Source organism: Geotrypetes seraphini, chromosome 7 (genome assembly GCF_902459505.1).
Source record: "Geotrypetes seraphini chromosome 7, aGeoSer1.1, whole genome shotgun sequence".
Classification (NCBI taxonomy): Eukaryota; Metazoa; Chordata; class Amphibia; order Gymnophiona; family Dermophiidae; genus Geotrypetes; species Geotrypetes seraphini.
Window position 1 is genome coordinate 393,173 of NC_047090.1, and position 22,847 is coordinate 416,019.

General features: G+C 43.9%; 1 protein-coding gene across 1 annotated transcript in view; it reads right to left on the bottom strand.

Annotated features, from left to right (window-relative positions):
• CHPT1 (choline phosphotransferase 1) overlaps positions 1–22,251 on the bottom strand; it is a 53,079-nt gene extending 30,828 nt beyond the window's left edge. The window contains exons 1-4 of the mRNA XM_033953311.1: positions 21,825–22,251; positions 12,728–12,875; positions 5,248–5,389; positions 3,527–3,611 (exon numbers count right to left, since the gene is read on the bottom strand). Coding sequence (XP_033809202.1) covers positions 3,527–3,611; positions 5,248–5,389; positions 12,728–12,875; positions 21,825–22,055 — 606 coding nt within the window. The 5' untranslated portion in view covers positions 22,056–22,251. The remainder of the gene's footprint in view (positions 1–3,526; positions 3,612–5,247; positions 5,390–12,727; positions 12,876–21,824) is intronic.
• Positions 22,252–22,847: the final 596 nt, after the last annotated feature.

The window sequence follows — 22,847 nt, forward strand, 5'->3', positions numbered from 1 at the left end:
CACAGACATTTGTAGCATCAAACTCCAAAAGGCAGCAGAGGGTAAAAAGAAGTAACATTTATTTATTTCCAGTGTTTGTTATACCACAAGGAGTCTATAAAGGCAACTTGTGGTTAATAATAAAAAGAAGATAATCGGGGAAGTGGGGGTGAAGACAAGGTCAAGGAGTAGAATTTAATGAACAGATAAGTTCTGAATAGCGTTTTGAACTTTGGATCGGAACCTTCTATATTTCTTGCAATCACAGCTAATATTGAAATACTAGTGTTAAGCCCGTTACATTAATGGGTGCTAGTAAAGCCTCCTTCCCTCACATGTCCCCCATTTTAAGCCCCAGCTCCAAACCCATTTTTACCCCCCCCCCCCCGCCCCCCTTCTCCCACCTTTTCATCAGGAAGGAGCAAAACCAGTTCAAAACTGAACCACCCACCCCACCCAGTGTTTAACTTCAAAGAAAAGCACCGCGCCGCGCTGTTGCTGACCTCGGCGTCTTCTGTCCACTGCGGCCAGCTGTAGCAGAAACAGGAAGTTGTCAGAGGGCGGGCCACAGTGGCGAGAAGACGGCGAGGCCAGCGGCAGCCCAATGCAGCGCTTTTCTTTGAAGTTAAACACGGCGAGCGGGTGAGCAGGTGATGGGGAGAAGTAGATTCCGGCAGGGGCGCCTGTGCCGCCCCTCCCCCGTTTCGACACCTATGGAGGTTTCTCTGGCGGTGAGTGAGGGCGGGAGGGGGGAGTCGCTGGTGTGTTTCCTGCCTCCGTGTTCGAAAATGGAATTCAGCACGGAGGGACACAGCACACTATCAGGAAACACGCCGTCCTAAGTGCGCATGTGCGCTTAGGATTTTATTATAGAGGATGAATTCTTTAGATTCCAAAATATCTTTGGCAGAAATTACTGTTTTTTTAATCTCACATGAAGCCAAATTAACTAACAGCTATAAGAATTTTATACATCATACAGATGCTTTCGTTCACAAGAATGTAATGATAATAGTTTCAATATTTGTGTGCCTAACAAGATACAATCAAATCACATTAGTTCAGAAACATGTAGCCAGATTCCTGTGCAGTGGAGCAGCTGGTAGCTGATTTCAGCCTCTAAGTATTGCCTGACTAAATTCAGTGAATGGAAGGAAGAAAAACATCACCACTCTAAACTACAACTGGGTAAATTTAAATTTAATACAGGGAGCAAAACCTGTTCAAGGTCATACATCCTCTGAACACACAAAGTACAGAACCTGGATATCCTGAATCTGTTCTAGGATTAGAAAATACCTCCTAAACCAGTGTATCGCAAACTGTGTGCCGGGGCAAAAATTCCAGGTGTGCCACGAAATAGACAAGTCGATCACTGATGGCACCGGCACCTCTCCTCCTCTTTGCGCCCCCCCCCCCCAGCGATGGAAGGGTTTTGGAAGGCCCCCGAGCTCAGGGACGCATCTAAAGGGCCTCTGAGCATGTGATGACATCACCGGTCGATATCCACGCATACTCAAAGGCCCTGAAGATGTGGCAGAAAAAGTTTGCGAGTCAGTGGCCTAAACAGTACTAATCTGCTTGATTAAAAACAGAATAGTAATTTCGATAAGTAAAAGTGAATTTGAGATGCACAGTAGCATCCTTGAAAAAAACCTATTTGGATAATAAATAAATAAAACAAACAAACCCCTGTTCTTTGGTGATTGCCAACCAGTAGATGCATCTCATTAATTTTTATAATCTCTAGGGAAACTTTAAAAGTTTGTGTTGCTAGATTGTGATTTCCTGTTGTGAAACACAAATGAACATTCTAGTTTACTCAAGCCTGTGGGAATTATGTGCATTAAAATGGAACCTGACGCATCATTTTAAAGCAGCTTAATAAACAGGACCCTTTATATCAGGGGTAGGGAACTCCGGTCCTCGAGAGCCGTATTCCAGTCGGGTTTTCAGGATTTCACCAATGAATATGCACGAGATCTATTTGCATGCACTGCTTTCAATGCATATTCATTGGGGAAATAAGAACATAAGAAGTTGCCCCCGCTGAGTCAGACCAGAGGGACATCCTGCTCAGCGGTCCGCTCCCGCGGCGGCCCATCAGGCCTAGTGCCTGAACAGTGGTCCCTGATTAATTTTGTAACTTACCTCTAATCCCATCCCTATAATCTACCTCTACTCTTATCTGTACCCCTCAATCCCTTTGTCTTCCAAGTACCTATCCAAAGCTTCTTTGAACCCCTGTAGCGTGCTCCTGTTTATCACATCCTCCGGTAGCGCGTTCCATGTATCCACCACCCTCTGTGTGAAAAAGAACTTCCTGGCGTTTGTTCTAAACCTCTCCCCTTTCAATTTCTCTGAATGCCCCCTTGTACTTGTTGATCCCCTTAATTTGAAAAATCTGTCCCTGTCTATTTTTTCTAAGCCCTTCATGATCTTGAAGGTTTATATCATGTCTCCTCTAAGTCTCCGCTTTTCCAGGGAGAAAAGCCCTATGTTTTTCAGTCTGTCAGTATATGAGAAGTCCTCCATGCCCTTTATTAGCTTAGTTGCTCTTCTCTGGACCCTCTCAAGTACCTCCATGTCCTTCTTGAGGTATGGCGACCAGAACTGAACACAGTACTCCAGGTGCGGGCGCACCATAGCACGATACAGTGGCAGGATGACTTCCTTTGTCCTGGTCGTGATACCCTTCTTAATGATACCCAACATTCTGTTTGCTTTCCTTGAGGCTGTGGCACACTGCGCCGACGCCTTCAATGTTGTGTCTACCATCACTCCCAGGTCTCTTTCAAGGTCACTCACCCCTAGCGCTGATCCCCCCATTTTGTAAGTGAACATCGGGTTTTTTTTCCCTATATGCATGACCTTGCATTTCCCTATGTTGAAACTCATTTGCCACTTTTTGGCCCATTTTTCCAGTGTTGTCAGATCTTTTTGGAGATCTTCGCAGTCCTCCATGTTATTGACCTTGCGATATAGTTTGATGTCATCCGCAAATTTAATAACCTCACATTTTGTTTCTGCCTCCAGGTCGTTAATGAATATATTGAATAGGAGCGGTCCCAGCACCGACCCCTGTGGAACTCCGCTCGTGACCCATTGCCAGTCTGAGTAATGTCCCTTTACTCCAACCCTCTGTTTCCTGTCCGCCAGCCAGTTTTTGATCCATTGGTGGACCTCCCCTTGCACCCCATGGCTCCATAGCTTCCTTAGTAGTCTTTCGTGTGGCACCTTGTCGAAGGCTTTTTGGAAGTCAAGGTAAATGATATCTATGGATTCCCCTTTATCCTGGCTGTTTAACCCCTCAAAGAAGTACAGTAAGTTTGTGAGGCATGACCTACCCTTGCAGAAGCCATGCTGACTCGACTTTAGCTGCCCATAGCTGGAATACGGCTCTCGAGGACCGGAGTTCCTTATCCCTGCTTTATATGATAAACAATATGGCAAAACCTTGTGCAAAATTTAAAAGGACCACCATTCCATAAAATCTTTGCATGCTAAGTAAAAGAAAACACCACACTTAAATGCTTAGTAAGATTACCTTATAGTCCCACAGGGTTGTTCCACCAAATGCAGACATCAAATATATAATTATAATTGATATCTGAACTTCAGTTACATCAATTCTGTAAAATATATATATATACATTAGATGCATAATCAGCAAATGTTATGTTACCTAATTTAAAAAGAAGTACAGTTTTGAATAAGAAGCCTTTGGTTCAAAGAAGAGCGACCACAGTGATAAAGGGGATGGAACTCCTCTCATAGGAGGAAAGGTTAAGAGGTTGGGGCTTTTTAGCTTGGAAAAGAAACAGCTGAGAGGAGATATTATTGAGGTCTACAAAACCGTGAGTGGTGTAGAACAAGTAAAAGTTAATACATTTTTTACTCAAAAATTGCAAAGACTGGGAGACATTGAGTTACCTTTAAAACAAATATGAAGAAATTATTTCACTCAACAAACAGTTAAGCTCTGGAACTGAATGCCAGAGGATATGGTACCAACAATTAATAATAAGAATAATAATAATAACAGTTTATATACCGCAATACCGTTAAGTTGTATGCGGTTTACAGAAGATTAGTGGGGTACAAGTTGAGTTAACTTAAGGGATGTGGGAACAATGGGGAGAAAGGGCAAGAGAGGGGAAGGAGGGAAGTGGGTCAGCTGGATTTAAAAAAGGTTTGAAAAAGTTCCTGGAGGAAAAATCCATTACCTAATACCTATGTAATGTAAATGCGCATGAGTCAAGTCTTTCATTTGAAAGGAAACTGCAATGGGAGGGCATAGGATGAAGTTAAGAGGTGATAAGCTCTGGAGTAATCTAAGGAAATACTTTTTTGCAGAAAGGGTGGTTGATGCGTGGAACAGTCTCTCGGAAGAGGTGGTGAAGACAGAGACTGTGTCTGAATTCAAAAGGGCCTGAGATAGGCAAGTGGGATCTCTCGAACAGAGAAGGAGATAATGGTTACTGCGGATGGGCAGACTAGATGGGCCATTTGGCCTTTATCTGCCATCATGTTACAATGTTTCTATACAAAATTCACAAAAACACCCTCCAATGTTTCTATAACCATAAAGCTCTATGACCTCACAATGCAGGTGTAAAGAGCCTTAGCCTATAGGAAGAGGAGATGCAAATGTTAAGAGCCTTTGCCAATAGGGAGAGGAGGAGATAATGGTTACTGCAGATGGGCCATTTGGCCTTTATCTGCCATCATGTTACAATGTTTCTATACAAAATTCACAAAAATACCCTCCAATGTTTCTATAACCATAAAGTTCTATGACCTCACAATGCAGGTGTAAAGAGCCTTAGCCTATAGGAAGAGGAGATGCAAATGTTAAGAGCCTTTGCCAATAGGGAGAGGAGGAGATAATGATTACTGCAGATGGGCCATTTGGCCTTTATCTGCCATCATGTTTCTATATTTTCTAAGCTATTGAGATAGACATGGAGGAAGCCACTGCTTGCCCTGGGATCAGTAGCATGGAATGTTGCTACTATTTGGGTTTCTGCCAGGCACTGGTGTAGCGAGGGTGGGTGATGCCCCCCTTGCCCTCTTTTCTGCCCCTCCCTTGCTCCTTTCCTCCCATGTGCACACCCCTTCCCTACCCCCATACCTGTTTAGCTTCCCCGGCATGAGCAGCATCTCCAACTTGCCGCCTGTGCCGGCTTTGGCTTTCCCTCCGACGTCACTTCCTAGTCGCAGGACCTGGAAGTAACAAGTGAATCAGAGTGCATAAAGCTTACTTACTTTCCAAACTTCAATGTCCCAGATACGTAGGTCTGCCAGTGAGCACAATAGAACATGAACATTCCCACAAAAGAACAGAAAAATAGCCAGTCTGGATTAGTTCCCAGCCGAACCGCGATTGTGGTTCCAATTGCAACAAACACTGCAAGGAAGACACACGTGCAGTTAGCAAAGTAGCCAAACCGTTTTGAAAGTCTGAAAATAAAGAGATGAGAAAACTGTGTTTTTGTTGCGATTCTAATAGCATTGCATATGGAATGTCAAAAGTACAGTAGAAAACAAAAAAAAATAATGCTCAAAGTGTGTGCTCTTTTCAATCATCTAGATTCTTCATTATCTGAACTGCTCTCTGCCAGATAATCGGCGTTCTACTGTACATTACTTTAAATCTTTTTTTATTGACAAAATATAAACAGGTCCACAAAGAAAACAGTACTATAGAGTATAGACCGACTGGAAAGGAAAAATGATCAACTAGATACAATGCAATGGACCATATCAAACCCCAAGTAATCCCCCCCCCCACAACCAAATAAATGGACCCAACTTTCATCAGAAAAATAGCATAAATAGTATTAGAGTTTGACTGTGTCCGAACCTTATATAATTCCTGAACAATAAGAATGAACTGTCCTACTGTAAGTTAAAACTTCCTGTCAGTTGCTACTGGTTTGATGGCCAAGTACGGAAAGGAAGGAACCAATTCCCATTTCAGACTACTGATCATTTAAAAATGTACAGAACCCTTAACAGACATACATCAATCACCCTGTGATTAATGCCAAATAATATACCTAGAACAAGTGGAAAATGATGAAGCCGAGTCAGGCCAGGGAAAGCCCAACTGAACTCCCTACAAAATGATTCATACTGAGCCCAGACAATTCACTCTAAAGAAATGAAACTACCACCGTGGCACAAATGTTTTCCTCCTGCACTGTTTACGCTTCACTAAATACATCTAATCTCAGTACAATCTGCTGCTGGTGGAAGCAACTCTGCTGCCTTGAAATCAAGAAGCCGCTCAGCGCCAAGCAGGAGCACCAAAGCATGCTCCTGCTTGTTGCTGCTCAGCGGCGGAAGAAACTGGATCCCACAGCAGCCACCATCGACCTGGTTAACAGGAGCATGGAAAGCTCACTGCTGCCCGCTGCACCCCCAGGGATTAGCAGAGGAGGTAGGAGGACAGGGCAAGGAGTGGGGAACAGGGTGCAGAGCCTGACAGGGGTTTGGAGGGAAGGGGGCTGGGTGCAGAGCCTGACAGGGGTTGGGAGGGAAGGGGGCTAGGTGCAGAGCCTGACAGGGGTTGGGAGGGAAGGGGGCTGGGTGCAGAGCCTGACAGGGGTTGGGAGGGAAGGGGGCTAGGTGCAGAGCCTGACAGGGGTTGGGAGGGAAGGGGGCTGGGTGCAGAGCCTGACAGGGCAGGGCACTTGAGTATTAAGCTGCCCGACTTATATTCGAGCCAACCACTTGTCCTCTTTTTGGGGGGGGGATGGGGGTCTCAACTTATATTTGAATATATACGATACATGCCAAACTTTCCCCAATCCCATTCCTGGGAATGCCTCTCCTGACAGGTGGTAAATATGTATAGGCTGTAACATGCTTGGAGGAGTGTGTGGGTTATGGGTTCAAAACCCCAAGCTGCTCCATATGACCCTTGGCAAGTCACTTAGGGCTCCTTTTACTAAATGCCGCGAGCGGCAGGTTAAATGCTCTGACGCTCATAGGAATTCTTTCAGTTTCAGAGCATTTAACCTCTACCATCGTTTAGTAAAACCCAGCATTAATCCTCCACTGCACCAGGTGCATTAGATAAGATTGTGAGCCCACCGGGACAGACAGGGAAAATGTTTGAATTACCTCCTAACATCACTTCATTGGCTTCCCATCTCTTTCCAAATACAATTCAAACTCCAAATGCACTCACTCAGCTGCCCCTCTCTATCTCTCTTCACTTATCTCCCCCTCCCCCGTGAGCTCCGCTCTGCTGGTATGTCCCTCCTATCTGTGCACTTCTCTTGAACTGCCAACTCCAGACTCCGCCCCCTTCTGCCTTGCTGCGCCGTATGCTTGGAACAAGCTGCCCGAATCCCTACGGCTAGCTCAGTCTCTGGCAGTGTCCAAGGCCCAGTTAAAAGGCCACCTCTTCGAGATTGCTTTCCACTCCTAACTCCCCTTGGGTTCTGATGTCATGTCTGTCTTCCGAGCAGGGACTGTATAAATGTCAAAATGTACTACTTTCAATACTATATAAGTGATAAGTAGTAGTAGTAATAATGTGTGTGTTTGTTCTGCCTTAATCTCCCTTATACTTATTAGCAGTGATCCTTTTTACTATTGGCGTCATGAGCAACGTCATTAGTGATGCGGCAGAGGGAAGGCGGGGCAGGCCAGGAGTAGCCTGTTCACAGCCTGCCTCCGCCACCACTGCTTTAGGAGACCTGGATGTATTTCAGGAGACTCAGGACTCACTGAATCAATGAGATGATTTTTTTAAGAAAACGAATCGAACCAGTGAATTGATTTGAATCAGGCAGAACTAGTTCAGGGAGAGAGAGAGAGAGAGCTTTTCCCTCTAATTTAGTTCTTTAGAATCTAAGCCCTCTGTAGGCTAAACTCTGCAATTGCTGTCTTTCAACAAACCCTTTAGCGCCTTTATCCTATCCAACCCATTCCCCACTCCACTTTCCTTGTTTTTCAGTTCCCATACTCCATTGTTGAAAGCAACACAGCTCCCCAAGGGCCATTTCACTTGTTCTCAGTAGCTATCAGGATGAGGTATTTGAATGACTATCTAACTCTAGAAGCAGGAATATTTCCACAAGAGGAAGGTAATAATTATTACGCCAATAATTAAAAACATCAAACAATCTATTTCATTACCAACTAACTATAGACCTATTGCATCTAATCCCTTTTTTGTGAAAATCATGGTCTAGTTCAAATCCAGCTAACAAAATATCTTGAGCAACACTCCTTACTGCATGATTCCCAATCAGGTTTTAGAACCTATTTCAGCACTGAAAGAGTGTTGGCTACACTATTAGACCATCAGGGGTGCCCAAAAGGTCGATCGCAAAGGCAACGCGAGTCGATCGTGAGATTCACATTACCTTTGCATTCTCTCTGTTCCCTGATGCCACAACAGGCCAGCAGCAACTACGGAAGCGCCAGACAAGCCAGCCTGGCTGGCCCGGAACTTCCTCTCCGACATCAGAATTGATGTGGGGGGGAGGGGAAGGCTGCTGGCCTGTTGCTGCATTGGGAAACAGGGAGAACTCGGCAGCAGTGGTTTAGGGGGCCTGTTTCCAGACGACAGCCCCGGTGGTGGCTTGGGGAGAAAAAAAGGGGAGATAGAAAGAAAAAAAGAAAGAAAGGGGGCAGGGAGACAGGAAGAATGAAAGGGGAGGGGGCAGGGAGAAAGGAAGAAAAAGTTGGACTCATGGAAGGACAGAGATGTTGGTTGGGGAATGGAATGAGGTCTGGAGGAGACGAAGCATGTAGGAGGCAGAAAGGAAGGAAGAAATATTGCATGCACAGTCAGAAGAAGAAAGTGCAACCAGAGACTCGTGAAATCACCAGACAACAAAGGTAGGAAAAACAATTTTATTTTAAATTTAGTGATCAAAATGTGTCCATTTTGAGAATTTATATTTGCTGTCTATATTTTGCACTATAGCCCCCTTTTACTAAACCGCAGTAGTGGACTTTAACGCAGGGAGCCTATGAGCGTCAAGAGCAGCGCGGGGAATTCAGCTCCCTGCGCTAAAAACTGCTATCGTGGTTTAGTAAAAAGGGAGTATTATTATAGTGTATATGATTGTATAATGAATTACTTATTGAAAGTTTTAAAATAAATAAAGAAATAAAAAAAGGAGGGGTATATTTGTCTATTTTTGTATAGTTGTTACTGAGGTGACATTGCATATTTTAATGTCATCTGCCTTGACCCCTTTGAAAAAAAACAAAACCCTGAATATGATAATTAACATTTTCTCTGCGTACAGTGTGCTTTGAGTTTTTTAAAATTTTATTGTTGGTAGATCATTTTGACTTGGTCATTTTAAAAGTAGCCTGGTCTAAATAGTCTACTGAACAAGGGTTAATAGTGCATTGGTACTTCAGTTTGACTTAAGTAGGGCCTTTGATTTGGTAGACTTGTTTGGATGCTTTTGGTCTACAGGGCAATGTTCTCCTGTGGTTTACAGGGTTCTTGGAATCCAGACTCTATCAGGTTAAGTTTAATAATCAGTTCTCCTTTAATTGGAAAAACCTGAGTGGTGTACCTCAGGGTTCCCCATTTTCTCCCACATTATTTAATGTATATCTCTCTTCCTTGGGTTATGGGTATAGAACTGTTCAGCTACGCCGATGATATTACAATTGTTATACCTTGTGGCACAGTTCTGTCCCATATTTCTCATAAAATTGAGTCCGTGTTGAAATTGATGAATTCTTGGATGCAGGATTTTAAACTTAACCCCGATAAAACGAAGCTTTTTGTTGTGTCACTGCATAAGATCATTCACGAGCCATAAATCAGTATAAATTCAACATTATATACAATTCGACCAACAATTAAAATATTGGGAGTCGTTCTGGATCAGCATCTGACCATGAAAAAACAGACAGATGCTGTGGTACATAAGGGCTATTACACGTTATGGAATTGCGTTCCATTAGACTGTACTTTGAGTTTTCTGTTTTTAAACTTCTGGTTCCATCTTTGTTACTGAGTCTTTTTGACTATTGCAACATTGTTTACCTAACATGGCCAGACTTATATTGATTCAGAATACAGCGTTTAGAATGATCTACAGTCTCTAAAAGTATGACCATGTAACTCCATTTTATTGTGAGTTGCATTGGCTTCCAATGGAGGCTCGTGTCTTGTTTAAGTTGGGTTGTTTCTGTATAAGGTTATGTATGATACCGCTCCGTTTTACATGGCCAATAGATTTTCTTTAGCATCGTACAAATATAGTAGAAGATCTCATGCCCTGTTTACTTTTCCACCAGTACAGGGCTGTAAAAGCAAGAAATTTCTTGGCCATACTCTAGCATTCCAAGCGGCTTCCCCCGATAAAGAATTTTGATTGTTATTGCTTGGAGCTTGTTCTTATAAACATTTCAGAACCAATTGAAAACTCATCTTTCTTCCAAATACTTGGTCAAATAATTTTCCTGCCATCATTAAATTGTCTTTAGTTTATAATCTTTTGTAAACTTTGTAGAACTTATGGTTACGTGGTCAAGAAGTACGATGTTATGTTATGTTATTAAACTGAAAGCTAGAAAAATGAAACTATAAAATGGACGAAGATATATGGTGTGTCCCTCTAAACCAGTGGTTCTTAACCTTGTTGGAGGTACTGAACCCCACCAGTTTCATATGCGTGTTCACCGAACCCTTCTTTATTGGAAAAATAAAATATGATTTTTACAAATTCAAAACATAGGTATACAGTGAGGGAAAAAATAATATCAATTTTGAAAACAAAAAAGTTCTCCTATATTTCAAATAATAATAACATAATAATGAAATTTACTGCAAATCAGTGTGACTTCTGCTGTTGATTGATAGAATCAAGAAACCGAGTACACGATCAGTCTTGATCAAAATCACTGAATAACTGATAGATGATTGAACGTGACCGAAGAGCTATACGAGTCGGAGGTGTGTTTTGACCTCCGCCGAACCCATGAGACTGACTCACCGAACCCCTGACTCGGTCGAACCCAGGTTAAGAACCACTGCTCTAAACAGAAGGTTTATTTCAGTTTCAATAGTGTCACCTCTGAAGGGTCCAAAAACTATTTTTAAAAGTTTGTTTTGTCTATAAGGTGGGTATTATATTTAAACACCCCCCCCCCAACCTTTTACTGCGCCGCGATAGAGGTTTTTAATGTGGTCTGGAACGCTAGATGCTTCCAAGCTGCTCCGACGCTCTTAACGAGCGTCATAGCATTTAGCACTCCGGGCCACGGCAGAAACCTCTACCATAGCTTAGTAAAAAGGGGGAGTAGAATTGCAAAGCATTTTCAGATGTAACGCTTTAAGTCTTGATTTAGCTATATTTAGCTATATTTCTGAAATCTTCTTCCGATGCAATTTCCTCATGGGCTGTCCTCTTGGCGACTTTTTGCTAAGGAACTAGACAAATGTGGTCCTTAGAACTTATTTTTCTAAAACGGATCAAGTCTTTTGTAGTCAAAAGGACATACTTGTTCCCTGATGTCTCCAAGGAAACTGAATTATGAAATATGCACAATCAACTAATCTTCACTAATCTGAGGACATAGTGGTCACAGCTTCTGGCAGTATAACAGTTAGGGGTCACCTTTGATAAAGCTATAACAGCGAAACATGTTGGTATAACAATCTCTAGCCAGAGACCACACGATAAAGCTAAGTAATATGCTTATAAATGAATGTTTAAGTATGAATTAATTACACAAAAGCAAAGAGAAATTAATAAGTTTATATATAACTGGAATAAATAAGGACCCGATGACGAGTTGACACATAAAGCTTGGAGCAATGAGATCTAATTGAGCTCCAAGTGGTGCCGCTGAGGATCCTGGAAGAACATAGAAAAAGTTTTCACATAAGGGTATATACAAATGGTAAAGTTACTAGTACTGTTTAAAGTATCCAAGGAAACTGAAACATAGATCTTTTTAATTACAGTTTTCAGTCTCCTACTGGTTTCACTCAATAGGTGAGGCACAATAACGCAACCTCACAGCAACAAAAATCAAATCTGATTTTACAACCTCTGTCGTAGGCCCATTTGAATAGAGTCCTCAGCTCACTGCATAGTGATGTGGTACTGTGTTACAAGATTGCACGGTTGACTTGTCGGTTGCCCTGTTTAAAATGTACCTCTCAAATTAAAGTTCTGCAGCAGGTGAACTGTGTTACTACACTTCCCCCTCCGTATTCACGGTGGTTAGGGGCAGAGCCAGCCCGCGAACATTAAAAAATCCGTGAATAATATTTGGGCCGGTTCTGCCCCTAACCCCTGCTTCCCCCAGCTATTTTAAGCCCTGAAAGCCCCCCATTATGCCTTACCTAGTGGTCTAGCGGGTTTTCGGGGCATAAGCGATCTTCCCACGCTCCTGCCCCATGCAGATCGCTCCCAAGAAATGGCTGCCTTGAGCTCCCATAGTCTCTCGAGCCATTTCCTGGGAACGATCTGCTCGGGGCAGGAGCGTGGGAAGATCACTCCTGCCCTGAAATCCTGCTAGACCACCAGGTAAGGCTTAAGTGTGTGTGTGTGTGGGGGGGGGGGGGCTCACAGGGCTTAAAATAGCCTGAAAAAAGAAAAAGGAATTTTAGGTTTAAAATCGTGAATAAGTGAATCCGTAGATACGGAAACCACAAATATGGAGGGAGAAGTGAACACATAGGCATCACCCGTTGTTAGAAAAAGTTGTGGATATGACCCTTTGGCCTTTCTAGCTATCTAGTTACCTGTGGACACCGAGTCACAGCCATGGTCAAACAGTTCTCCCAAAGGAGAGCAGCTGTTTGTTCTTCTGGCTTGTTTCCCATCGATAGCATCCAGCGACTGGTAAGTAAAAAGTCCCACAGCACATAAAAGGAATGCCCAAAATGGAGCCTTAAAGGAAAAAAAACAAACAAAGCATAGACGTCATTATAAGGATGTCACTAAAACTTTCAATGCGATGACTGGGCTCACAAACAGTAATGTGAAAGGCATCTCTAGTCAAACTGTTAGGTCAAATGATTGCACAAAGTTTCGATTTTGCATCATAAGAACATAAGAACTGCCATCTCCGGATCAGACCTTCGGTCCATCAAGTCCGGCGATCCGCACACGCAGAGGCCCTGCCAAGTGTACACCTGGCGTAATTTATAGTCCACCATATGCCTCTCTTAAGGAGATATTTTATGCAAATCATCTAGGACAGTGGTCCCCCAACCCTGTCCTGGAGGACCATCAGCCAGTCAGGTTTTCAGGATAGTCCTAATGAATATGCATGAAAGAGATTTTTTATATAATGGAGGTTAGAGGTATGCAAATCTGCCCCATGAATATTCATTAGGGTTATCCTGAAAACCTGACTGGCTGGTGGTCCTGCAGGACAGGGTTGGGAACCACTGATCTAGAAGACAAAGAGAGTGGCAATGGTCCAGCGAAGGTGGACAAGGGAATCCGATACGCAAAGATATCCTTTATCCAGATGATTCTCAGACCATCAAGTACATTAAGGACTACTGCTTGCATTGGGAGTCCATAACGTCTGAGATAAATAGCGGGTTTCCTTGCTCACATTTGCTCGATCATCTCCACTTCCTTTTGTCTTGGTTTTTTTGCAACTTGCTGTTTTTAAGCTGGCTCTTCCAGATGATAATCACACGAAAAAGAACTGGGCTTTCAGTGAATCCCCAGCTCAAGAGCCCTGCTTTTTTTAAATTTACTTTCTAAACTAAACTAAACCTTAAGTTTATATACCGCATCATCTCCATGGATGTGGAGCTCGGCACGGTTTACAAGAACTTTTTTTTTTTCCAAATTCTTTATTCATTTTCAAATTACAATAAGTGCAACAATATATTCAAACAAATTAACAATAATTATGTCACTTAACAATCTTCAATGGTACAAATGATATGCTCTTATCTCCCACCCCTCCCACCCTTTCTTATCCTAGAAACAATACCTAATACCATATGTAAAATAAATTTACTCTTCCCTCCCCCCCTCCCAATCCAACTTGTAAATTTAAGGGGAAAAAATATTAAAATAATATGCCATCTAATCAGTACAAATCTAATCAGGAAGAGAAGGAAAAAAAAAGGTTTACATGAACTTATATATAGAAGAGAAGAAAAAGTGGGGATAGAATTACATTTTAGTGAAAAGCCAGGTTTTCAGTTGCTTGCGGAATAATTGGAGGGAGCCCAGTTGGATGCAGTCTGATTTAAGTAGGCAGCCTGCTCAACCAGTCAAACGGCATCAAACAAAAAGTAAACCAAAAAAAAAAAAAAAAAATATCAGAGCTCTTGGGCTGGGGATTCTCTGAACCCTTGAAAGCCCTGACAGTACTGATTTGAATTTGATTGGCTGAGCAGCCTGCTGCCTGCTCAACCAATCAAAATATATTTATTTAATTTTTTAACGTCTCCTCCCAAACAAGCTCAGAACGGGTTACAAATCAGGTGCTCAAATTCAGATCAGTGCCCTGGGTACCTTTTTAAATGCCTCCCTCCTTAGACGGCTCTCCTCTTTCCCAGCCAGCAGCGCACAGGCCAGAAGCACAGAGATCGGGAGCAAGCCCTCTGCGCGTCCGCCTGGGCCCGTGCCGATCTCCAAATGGCTGCAGTCAGTTCTCGCAAGGCCCACGAGAGAACTGCAGCCATTCGGAGATCGGCGCGGGCCCAGGCGGGAGCGTGGAGGGCTTGCTTCCGATCTCTGCACTTCTGGCCTGTGCGCCGCTGGCGGGAAAATATGCTGGACCACTAGGTACAACAGCACCAGGTGGGCGGATGGGTTTTAAAGATGCAGCTGTGGCGGGGGTTTTTGTTGCTTTTTTTTTTTTAATACAGTGGCGGCGGGGGGGGGGGGGGGACAGCAGGGGGGTTAAAATATGCGGTGAGGTGGGGGGTTTAAAAGATTTGGCGGTGGCAGCGGGCTTAACAAATTTGTATCTTCGCTTCATATGGTGCACTTACATTTCCACCACCTTTTTGGGGGTGAAAAAAAATGCGTCTTATGGAGTAAAAAATATGGTATGTATAACAAAACGTGGTGACCATTATTAGTCCACTCTTCAAGGTAATATGTAGAAATAAAACCAAAACAAAGGAAAAAAATAATACTTTTTTTTATTGGACTAATTTAATGTAGTTTATGATTAGCTTTCAAAGGTAATCCCTTCTTCCTCAGATTAGAAATCTGTCATCTCGAAGCAGGGACTTTAGATCATTTATTATTCTATTGTCCATTCATTATGAATTTTTGGAAATCAATTTGGGACCAAATTAACTGTTTATTAGACAACCCAATGGCATTATCATATGATACTGTGCTGTTTGGTATGGCAATGAGAGCAAAAAGTCAGATTTCTACAAATAACAACAAATTATTACTTATAATGACTGGGGTTGCCATTCAACAAATTACATATAATTGGAAAAATTGGAATAGATTAAATTATAATTTTTGGTGGAACTTCTTATGTCATATTTATAAAATGGAGAGACTTATTGCAATACAATAGGGTTGTTTCAGAAAATTTCAAGATATTTGGGAGCCATTAACAAAGTATTGTAATGATTAGAAAAATCTTGTTTCCCTTAAATTTACAAGTTCAATTATGGGGTAGGAGGGAGGGTATTTTTATTGTTACATGTCGTATAAGTATTGATTATATGATAGATAAGGGTGGGGAGGGGGGAGATAAGAGAATATTATATGTATCATTGTTGATTATTAAGTGATATATTTATGGTTATTTGTATGGATATGTTATCACACTTATTATAAGTTTAAAAATGAATAAATGAAGATTTAAAAAAAAAAAAAAGAAATCTGATCTGGCCCCCTTTAGATTTACTGGAGGGCAAATGACTTGCACGTCTAAAAAGTCAGTTTAAAAAATCGGCACTCGGACGTTTTGGCGATTAAAACGGCCAAATGCCACTTGATGCCATTTTTGGACCTCTTTCTGTTTTGAACATGAGCCCCATAGTGTACCAAACAAAATGGATGAGGAGTCACTCTTACGTTTTAAACTCAGTCAATCGTGAATGTGTTATCAAGACATTTGTTGCAGTTTCATCAGGTTGGGGTTGGGTTCGGCTTGTTGGCATTTTCCCATCCACTTTATTGGGCTACTGCACTGTGAACTGGAATTCATCTGATGCCGGAGGGCAAGGTGGCGCCGGAGGGCAAGGTGGCAGAAGGAAAGGTGGACACAATTTCTCAAGTTTCCCGTGCAAATTAACTGGGGAAACTATTTTCTCTTGCGATATGGATCTTACACACCTACAAAATCTTGCTGCATATGATTTTGTAACATTGCAAAGCAGACAAGAAAAATTGGACAGGAAAACAAAGAAGTTAAGGCAATGGGACGCTCAATTGCTTTTTAACTGTGCACAGCTCGCCAAAATCACCTGACATTGTGTAGCCAGGGGGTCGTTTGTACTCAAAGGATAACAGGCGTCAACCTTCCCAGATTCATCTTTATGGTTCCTTAACCCCCTACTGCTTTTATTGCAACTGCTTTCTGGCATCCTTTAGCTCCCTAGGCGATTGCCTTGTTTTGCCCGACGGTCGGGCCGGCCCTAGGGTCTCTAGCAAATGTAGACTGTAGGCCAAGGAGTGACTGGATTCCAAGACACATTTTTGTTATGTGAAGGAGTTTCCACCTACCCGTGTTTCCCCAAAAATAAGACAATGTCTTATATTAATTTTGGGCCCAAAATATGCACTAGGACTTTTTTTCGGGGTAGGTCTTATTTTTTCATGTACATGATCATCTCTCCCTTCCTCTTTCACCCCAATTCTTCCTATTTCCTTTCTCTCCCCCACATGTGCAGCATCTTTCCTCTCCTCTCACCCATCCCCTTTTGCCTTCCCTCTGTAGCATCTTTCAATTCCTCCCTCCCTGTGCAGCAGAACCCTTGCACTGTGCACATCTTTCTAGCCCTCCCTCCCCTTGTTCAGCAGAACCCTTGCACAGCTTCTATCCCTCCCTTCTGTGCAGCAGAATACTTGAGCAGCCCACCCCCGAACCCCCGCTTACCCTCCCATCTGAATCCCGCCGACCACGAGACCTACATACCTCCCTTCAAAGAGCAGCGTCGGCAGCACATGTTACTTCATGGCAGCACGGTTACTTCATGGCCTTCTGTGCACCGCATTCTGATGACATCATCAGTGATGCGGCAGATGGAATGCCCCAGCAGGAGAAGGCCACAAAGCAGCCTGTTTAGAGTGCTGCCGACACTGCTCTTTGTAGGTCTCGCGGTCGGCGGGGTTCGGTCAGGAGGGAAAGATGGGACGGCAGGGGGGGGGGGGAACGCTGCTGCCGGCGAATCCAGGGACATTCAAGTTAGGCTTCTGGGGACTAGGGCTTACTTTTGGGGTAAGGCTTATATTAAGACCTACACCAAAAATCATGTTAGGGCTTATTTTCGGGAAAACACAGTACCATTAATTATTTCTATAGTGCTACCAGATGCACGCAGCACTGTACAGAGTCACAAAGAAAACAGTCCCTGCTCTAAAGAGCTTACAATCTAAACAACATAATGATCCAAGAGAACCTGGAATGCATTCTGCTTCATTTTTTTCAATCAAGTTCCTTATATTCAACTTGATGTATTTTATCTGTTCTATGTATTACTTTTTTCTCTGCTATGCCGGTATTTTCTGCATTATATTGTAAATGCTTTCTGTCTTTATCTGTTTCTAAGTCCATTATTCTAATTTGTATTTTATCTGTATCCCATATATTAGCTCACCTTGTTGTGAACTGCCTAGAACTTTTTCGGTAAGGCGGTATATAAGAATAAAATTATTAATATTATTATTATTGTTTCCCTTTTAATTGATAATTTTAACAAAAATATTTATTATTAAATCATTAAGTGACAGACAAAAAAATATGAAGTCATCGCTATTACTTAGACAATTAATTTAGAAGCAATTAATCCAACTGATATTTCAGGCGAGATTGTTAAATAAAGATCAGTACTACTAACGTCATTTTAAAGGTCATATTTATATATTTCAACTGTAATCTTTTCATATCTATCTGTCCTGGATAAAGCTGGAATAAATCTTGTGCTGTGCACTGATTCTCAGATGTGTGTCTAGCATAGCCTCTGCAATTAACACATGGGACATATGAATTAGAGCAGGACTGGATAAAACGAGGAACCTGCGGATCCCATGGACCTTGCGGATCTCTGCTGCACGCCCTTAAAAAAATCTGCTTACCTCAGGGGTGAGTGGGATCCATGATGTTCACGTCAGTTAAAATGAGCAACCCTGCCTTGCTCGCTTTCTTTTTAAGATTATCCGCTTTAGCTCGCGGGATCCGTGGGGCCCCCAAGTAGGACATTTGAGGCACTGGGGTGCAGAAAAGCCCGGCACAACAGGACAGCAGGGAATTCATGCAGTATTCAGCACTAGCAAACCCAACCACAAACAGAACCCCCCACACACACACACTCCCCCAGCAAGGGCAGTAGAGAATGACACGGTGACAAAATTCATCACCGTCCCCGTGGGAAACCATCTTCATGTCATTCTTTAAGGAGAGAGGGAAAAATCAGAGTATAATTGGGCACAACCACTGACCCTCAAGCCTTGCATTGAAGAATGCTGGTGTAGAAGAACTGAGGTTGAAATAGAGACTAGAAAATGACATGGGATTATTTCCCGCGGTTATCCGCGGGGACGGGAACGGTGATGAATTTTGTCACCGTGTCATTCTCTAGGCAGAAGTTAAAACGTGGACCCCACAGAACTAAAAGCACATGACATTAAAAAGAAAGCAGCCGTGGCATAGGGTCCCCAGGGATCCTTGGTTGTTGTTGTTTTTTAACACCTGCAGATCTGCTCACTCTTTGGATACTCATTTTAACTCCTGTTGACCTCACAGATCCCGCTAGCTAGAGGGAGGTAAGATGAAGATATGTGGGATGCGTGGGAAATGTGAAGTTAAAACAAGGATCCCTGTGGACCCCATGCCACGGCCACTTTCTTTTAAGGCTGTGCGGTAGAGATCTGCAAGGTCTGCGGGATCTTTATTTTACTCAGATGGTCCCACTCACCTGTAAAGTATCCAAGTCTGTTATCATTCGCTCTGTGAGAAATTCCCTAACCCCTATTTGACCTGTCTGTAAGCTCCATTGCTATAAAAATGATTGGAAGTGATACATAAAAGTGTGTGGTGCGGTGGTTAGAGCTACAGCACCCCGAGCTGTGGGTTCAAATCCCTCGCTGCTTCTTGTGACCCTGGGCAAGTCGCTTAATCCCCTCGTTGCCCCACCGTAATCCCCTTTGAGGCCACCGTGACAGAGAGGGAGCTATGATAAAGTATCTGAATGCAAACCACTTAGGATATAAGTGGTATATTACATGACATTAGTGATTTTTATTCCGCCTTTACCTTGCGGTTCAAGGCGGATTACATAAGAGTTATAACAATAAGAAGAACATATTGTTAAGATTTTAAGAACTACTTAAGGAATAGTTTGAGCGTTTTCTAATTTGTTAAGGAGTATTTGGTAATTGCAGGAGGAGTTCAGAGCCTGTTTGGTTTTATGTTTTTTGGTTTTTTTTGAAGAGTAGGGTTTTTGTTTCTTTTTGGAAAGTTTTGTAGTCTGTGGTCGAAGTCAGCAGATTGGGGAGCTGCGGGTCCAGTTTCGCTGCTCTAGTGGCCAATAGGTTATCATACATTTTTCTTCTTTGGACATTTTTGGTTGGGGGAGGGGGGGGGGGGTGAATATTGTGTGGGTTCTCCTATGTCTGGTTGAGGTGCATATAAATTCGCTTCCGAGTCTTTAAATGCGTCTACAACAGGGAATCTCAAAGTCCCTCCTTGAGGGCCTCAATCCAGTCGGGTTTTCAGGATTTCCCCAATGAATATGCATTGAAAGCAGTGCATGCACATAGATCTCATGCATATTTATTGGGGAAATCCTGAAAACCCGACTGGATTCCGGCCCTCGAGGACCGGAGTTGCCCATCCCTGACATAGACACTCTAATCCAGGGGTCTCAAAGTCCCTCCTTGAGGGCCGCAATCCAGTCAGGTTTTCAGGATTTCCCCAATGAATATGCATTGAAAGCAGTGCATGCACATAGATCTCATGCATATTCATTGGGGAAATCCTGAAAACCCGACTGGATTCCGGCCCTCGAGGACCGGAGTTGCCCATCCCTGACATAGACACTCTAATCCAGGGGTCTCAAAGTCCCTTCTTGAGGGCGGCAATCCAGTCGGGTTTTCAGGATTTCCCCAATGACTAGGCATTGAAAGCAGTGCATGCACATAGATCTCATGCCTATTCATTGGGGAAATCCTGAAAACCCGACTGGATTCCAGCCCTCGAGGACCGGAGTTGCCCATCCCTGACATAGGCACTCTAATCCAGGGGTCTCAAAGTCCCTTCTTGAGGGCGGCAATCCAGTCGGGTTTTCAGGATTTCCCCAATGACTATGCATTGAAAGCAGTGCATGCACATAGATCTCATGCCTATTCATTGGGGAAATCCTGAAAACCCGACTGGATTCCAGCCCTCGAGGACCGGAGTTGCCCATCCCTGACATAGGCACTCTAATCCAGGGGTCTCAAAGTCCCTTCTTGAGGGCGGCAATCCAGTCGGGTTTTCAGGATTTCCCCAATGACTATGCATTGAAAGCAGTGCATGCACATAGATCTCATGCCTATTCATTGGGGAAATCCTGAAAACCCGACTGGATTCCGGCCCTCGAGGACCGGAGTTGCCCATCCCTGACATAGACACTCTAATCCAGGGGTCTCAAAGTCCCTCCTTGAGGGCCGCAATCCAGTCGGGTTTTCAGGATTTCCCCAATGAATAGGCATTGAAAGCAGTGCATGCACATAGATCTCATGCCTATTCATTGGGGAAATCCTGAAAACCCGACTGGATTCCAGCCCTCGAGGACCGGAGTTGCCCATCCCTGACATAGGCACTCTAATCCAGGGGTCTCAAAGTCCCTTCTTGAGGGCGGCAATCCAGTCGGGTTTTCAGGATTTCCCCAATGACTATGCATTGAAAGCAGTGCATGCACATAGATCTCATGCCTATTCATTGGGGAAATCCTGAAAACCCGACTGGATTCCAGCCCTCGAGGACCGGAGTTGCCCATCCCTGACATAGGCACTCTAATCCAGGGGTCTCAAAGTCCCTTCTTGAGGGCGGCAATCCAGTCGGGTTTTCAGGATTTCCCCAATGACTATGCATTGAAAGCAGTGCATGCACATAGATCTCATGCCTATTCATTGGGGAAATCCTGAAAACCCGACTGGATTCCAGCCCTCGAGGACCGGAGTTGCCCATCCCTGACATAGACACTCTAATCCAGGGGTCTCAAAGTCCCTCCTTGAGGGCCGCAATCCAGCCGGGTTTTCAGGATTTCCCCAATGAATAGGCATTGAAAGCAGTGCATGCACATAGATCTCATGCATATTCATTGGGGAAATCCTGAAAACCTGACTGGATTCCGGCCCTCGAGGACCGGAGTTGCCCATCCCTGACATAGACACTCTAATCCAGGGGTCTCAAAGTCCCTCCTTGAGGGCCGCAATCCAGTCGGGTTTTCAGGATTTCCCCAATGAATATGCATTGAAAGCAGTGCATGCACATAGATCTCATGCATATTCATTGGGGAAATCCTGAAAACCCGACTGGATTGCGGCCCTCAAGGAGGGACTTTGAGACCCCTGGAAATGTCTTCTTCCTGTCTTACTCTTTCTCACCAGAACATTCTTTTTGGCCTAGGAGGGCGACGGTGCGCGTCCCGCGGCCAGTCCGGCTTTTCGCAGCAGCCCGGCCCTTACCTCCTCGCTGGCGGTGGGGCAGTAGTGCACGAGCACCAGGGTGGTGAGGACGTTCAGCTGCAGGCCCGCCACGGTGAGGGCGTTGGGCGCGAGCCAGAGCGGCAGCCGCTGCACCAGCCAGTTCCAGTAGCGCTGCAGGGGCGGCTCGAGCAGCGAACTGCCCGCCGCGCTGTACCGGTGCTCCTCCAGCCGCCTCAGCTGCTGCGCCGTCAGCGGGCCCGGACACGCCATGGCCGCCCCGCCGGGGAGCCCCCCTGCTCGTGCCCCGCCGCTCCTTCCCCGGAGCAGGAAATGCAGGAGGCTTCGGACGCCGCCCTCCCGCCTGAGCCACTCCCGGGGAGGGGGGGTTAGTTCCGCTCAAAGGACCTCCTCAGATGAATCTTTAACCCCCCACTGCTGGTGGTCAGGCTTTTATTGCTTTTTGGGGCGTCCTTCAGAAATGGCTGCCCTAGGCGGCTGCCTAGTTTGGCGTAGGGTCTCTAACAAATGTAGGCTGTAGGCCAAAGAGTGGCCTATCCCTTTCTCTTTTAGTCCTGCAGCCCCTTCCTCCCTTTTTTTTATTCCGGGTTTTGTTTTTTTTAGCCCTTCCTACCAAAGGAGCTCAGAAGGGGTTACAAATTCCCTATCTATCCTGGCTGGCTCATAGTCTGTCTCAGGGGTTTCTCAACTTCTTAACAAAGCTCCGCCCCCTACAATAATAGTACACCAGTGTAATGGTAATGCAACTTTTTCATAAACGCACAATATAATGTTATCAACAATAACCAGAGAAAATTTAATTATTTATATTCTGGGGTTTTCAAAGACGTCAAGGCAGATGACTTTAAAAATGTGCATTATCACCTCAGTAACTGCTACAGAAAAATAGACAAATATAGTGCCAAATATAGACAGCATATATAAATTCTCAGAACTGACACATTTTCACCACTAAATTTAAAATAAAATCACTTTCCCTACCTTTGGTTTCTGGTGATTTTATTTTTGTAATCATCCTTTCCCAGTCTCTGGGTGCACTTCCTT